The sequence below is a fragment of the Anguilla rostrata genome, chromosome 7 (genome assembly GCF_018555375.3).
Source record: "Anguilla rostrata isolate EN2019 chromosome 7, ASM1855537v3, whole genome shotgun sequence".
Lineage (NCBI taxonomy): Eukaryota > Metazoa > Chordata > Actinopteri > Anguilliformes > Anguillidae > Anguilla > Anguilla rostrata.
In genome coordinates this window covers 88,257-92,500 of record NC_057939.1, presented here as the reverse complement: position 1 = coordinate 92,500, position 4,244 = coordinate 88,257, and the positions used below count along the sequence as shown (strand labels likewise).

The following is a 4,244-nucleotide window of genomic DNA, read 5'->3' as shown; positions in this document are numbered from 1 at the left end:
GCATACAGCACACACATACTGTTAGCATCCTGCATACAGCACACACATACTGTTAGCATCCTGCATACAGCACACACACATACTGTTAGCACCCTGCATACAGCACACACACATACTGTTAGCATCCTGCATACAGCACACACACACATACTGTTAGCATCTTGCATACAGCACACACACATACTGTTAGCATCCTGCATACAGCACACACACACATACTGCTAGCATCCTGCATACAGCACACACACATACTGTTAGCACCCTGCATACAGCACACACAAACTGTTAGCATCCTGCATACAGTACACACACATACTGTTAGCATCCTGCATACAGCACACACACATACTGTTAGCACCCTGCATACAGCACACACACATACTGTTAGCACCCTGCATACAGCACACACACAAACTGTTAGCATCCTGCATACAGCACACACATACTGTTAGCACCCTGCATACAGCACACACACATACTGTTAGCACCCTGCATACAGCACACACACATACTGTTAGCATCCTGCATACAGCACACACACATACTGTTAGCACCCTGCATACAGCACACACACACATACTGTTAGCATCCTGCATATCAGGTGGCAGGTTGAGAGAGCCAGGTTGGGAATTTAGTCAGGACACCGGGGAACCCCCTACTCTTTGTGACAAGTATCATGGGGTCTTTAATGACTACAGTCAGGACCTCAGTTTAACGTCTCATCATTAAATTACATTACGATACATTACAGGTATTTAGGTATTTTAGGTATTTTTGCTCAAGGGTACAACGGTCAAACCTGCAACCTTATAAGACCAACTCCTTACCCATTATACTACACTGCCGCCCATCATCAAAAGGATGGCTGACCTCTCCTATAGCACAGTGTCCCCATCAATGCACTGGGGCATTGGGGTTTATTTGACCAGAGGGAAGAGTGTCCCCTGGTAGCCCACCAACAAAACTTACAATTTACACAAGCCATTTTATCAATTCTAATTTGATACAAAAGGGGGTAAAAATCCCTCATAGTCTTCACCACCTCAATCTCCTCAAACTTGAGAAGGAGAGCCAGTCAGACAGAAGGACAGTCTGACTGCAAATCAATGTCACCTGATAGTCAGAAATTGGCTAAAAATGAGAAGAAACCGGGATTTGAAATTGAACTGACTTTTTAAAAGTTTGACAAGAATTCATCTAAGGCTGTTTTGCAGTTAGTTTGTTAAAATTGATGGGTTGCTTCATGGGTTGCCCATGCATAAAGACGCCGACCCGATTTCTTGCAAAACCCCCTGTAGTCCCGCAGGCCTACCTGTCCGGTGTGGAGGTCAGGGGGCGAAGACTCATCGTCGCAGACAGTAGCCTGAGTTCCCTCGGGTCTCACAGCGCCACGGTCATCAGAGTCGCAACCCTCTTCCCACGTATGCCCTCATTTTTACCGGCGTGTGATCTTCTCCAAGTGCTTGAGTTAAATATCAAAACCGACTATACCGTTCCTGTCCGTGGCTCATCGGCAGTTTCAGTTGTGAAAAACTGAAATTAACCATAAGAACAGTAAATAGTTGTATTTCAGCAAAGCGAGGAGGACATTTCACGACGAAACGTCACTTAATTACATTGTAAAAGACTTACCAATTTTATGCAGATCAAGAAAAACTGATTACAATAGACCAATCCTTTCCTAGAGATAAACCTTTATGTCCTGTAAAATTAAAACCTAACATAGCCCATAGAACTCCTGAAAGACTTCAGGGCCGAAAGTCGCTCTGGACTGTCTTTAGACCGCTTTAGTGAAACCAGTTCTCTCTCTATCACACAAGACCCTCGAAATAATACCTTTCTCGTCTACAGTGCATACGCGTTGATCATCCCCTGGTGAAAACATGATCTGGCGTTAAATTTACGATATATACAATTAATCAACTGATGAAAAGTCACGTCGCTAGGTTCGGGTTATGTATGAGATACCGTATACGGAAAATTACAACAAAACGGATGTAAATACCCAACAGCTGGGACTTTCACCGGCGTGTTTACTAGTCCTGAAGCGTGTCACTGGTATTATCCATAGTAAATTGGGTTTCACTTCAAGGCTAAATTTAGCCGCCCTTAAGCACCTAGTAAGCAAGATTGTCACAAAGGCTTCTTCAGAAGGAAAACAGATCCACTCAAAGTGAAAGTCTTTGTTTAATTAGACTAAAACATCCCTAGTGCTTATGTTCATAGGAAAACACGCTGTAACTATTGTTGTTGATCGACGAATAAAACTACCAATTTCAGCTTAAGTCGACTACCTGTTACGATCCACAAAAAGTACATTTCACCGGTTTGGTCATTCAGCCGAGCTGTTGTAAATGCTGGTTCTGTTCAGCCAACTAGCAAATTTGTCACCTGGCGTTAGTAGCTACAGTAGCCTACTGAACTATAATTATTATTACTACTGCCGTTAGCCAGGTAATGTCAAAAAACTAGTTGGACTGACTGGCCAGTTTTTAGCCAGATAATATGTGTGATGTTGTTAGCCAACGTGAATAAAAACTCAAGTGACAAGAAGCTGTACAGATAAGACACCTTTTCCAAGCTAAATAAGCAAGGTCAACGTCGAAAACTGAACTACTAGCTACCTAGCTACGCAGTCAAAACACTGAACTGTTTATGTAATGTCTACACTGTTACACTGACAGCTGAGTTCTATAACATACATTTAATTTTTCGCGTTGCCTAGGCCATGAGCGCACCCCGGTCTTGCGTAGTCACTGCACACCGCGACCGACGGTCTCCTCGGGTTATCGGATTGGGTCCAGACTTAAATGGGGCTCTTTTGTTGGTTCGCCAGGAAGATAACAATTTAGGTGTAAATTACTATTACACAATTCAAGCTAGTTGGTCTAATACTATGTCACGCCATAAAACACTATATGACTGGCCGGCTACATATTTACACATAATACCTCTGACCAAGTTAGCAAGGAAGCTAGCGCACTAATGAGCAAAGGCTACTTCTATACAGAGTTAGCTAGCCAAGCTAGGCAGTGAGCAACATTTCCCATTCCAGTAGTGTTCTTTGCCTCAGTTAATTAGTAAAGTGACGCATTCCATAACTTTCTTCTTAAGCTATTTGTGTAGGCCTAGTATGAGACGTAGCACGCTGCAGTTCTCCAGAACTTATGTTTCTTGTAGGCTACGGCCAGCCGCCCCAGCTCTGCTCTATGGCTGGATAACCTTAGCAAACTACCGCACAGCAGTCTGCATTTCCAATAGCTATCTTATTCGCCCTCCACCGGTCGAAGTGTTTACTTCCAAACTTCGTAGAAACTTTCCCGATGAAGGCTGATTTGTAATTTCTTAGGGACACATAATAATAATAATAATAATAATAATAATAATAATAATAATAATAATAATAATGGACCTATTTATTTGTATAGCCTAGCATCTTTCCAGCCATACAACAGGTTTATCAAATAAAAACAACAGGTTTTAAGATAAGGACAAGGAAATCATAAATAGCTGTCAGTAGAGAACTGGCTATATGACCTACTCCGAATTTTATTTTATTTATTTATTTATTTTTACAAACTGTATCTGATAGCTCACGAACGCTCTACGCAGTAAACTCATGTCTATGGAGTCAATTTAATGTCCCGAAGAATAACTTCACAGTAACCACGTTTTCTGAGCTTCCATATAGACTTACCTTTATTTAAACATATTTCAGATACAATTTTTTTTACATTCGCTACGTACTAGCTACTATCTTGCTATTTGGCTGGTTTAAATTACTAGCTTGCTGTTTGGCTGGTTTAAATTAAGCCTGGGATTTTACTTCATATGTATATTTTTCAGTGGTGGAACGTCAGGGCCAGCAAGGCCTTCTCTGCTGGCCTAGAGATTGTCAGAATCAGAAAATTATATTTTTAGAATTTAATATATATTTTCATTAATGCTATATGTATTTTTCAAAGTTCGTTCCCATCAGTATGTTAACGTCTTTCAATGCTACTCTTTCCCTCAGCAGTTGCGCTGCTTCCAGTGCAGCCATAGACCGTATAAAAATAGTGCAGCTCATATAAATTAGAGCTTTTATCCAATCAGATTTTCCACCTGTGCTGTCTCCGGGTCAAAAAATCTACCTTGAGGCCTTCAGAATTTCGAGTGTATCCCCTCTGTTGTTATAGCAAATGGGACGATGTTGTTGATTGTCATATTCTTTAACCAATCATATTTCGAGTTTTCCATGTTGG

At 41.4% G+C, this 4,244-nt stretch overlaps 1 protein-coding gene across 1 annotated transcript in view; it reads right to left on the bottom strand.

The window, feature by feature from the left end:
• The window catches only part of LOC135258544 (rho guanine nucleotide exchange factor 11-like), a 10,538-nt gene extending 7,184 nt beyond the window's left edge, over nucleotides 1-3,354 (bottom strand). The window contains exon 1 of the mRNA XM_064342009.1: nucleotides 1,313-3,354. Within this exon, the coding sequence (XP_064198079.1) occupies nucleotides 1,313-1,347 (35 nt within the window). The 5' untranslated portion in view covers nucleotides 1,348-3,354. The remainder of the gene's footprint in view (nucleotides 1-1,312) is intronic.
• Between the last annotated feature and the right edge of the window lie 890 nt (nucleotides 3,355-4,244).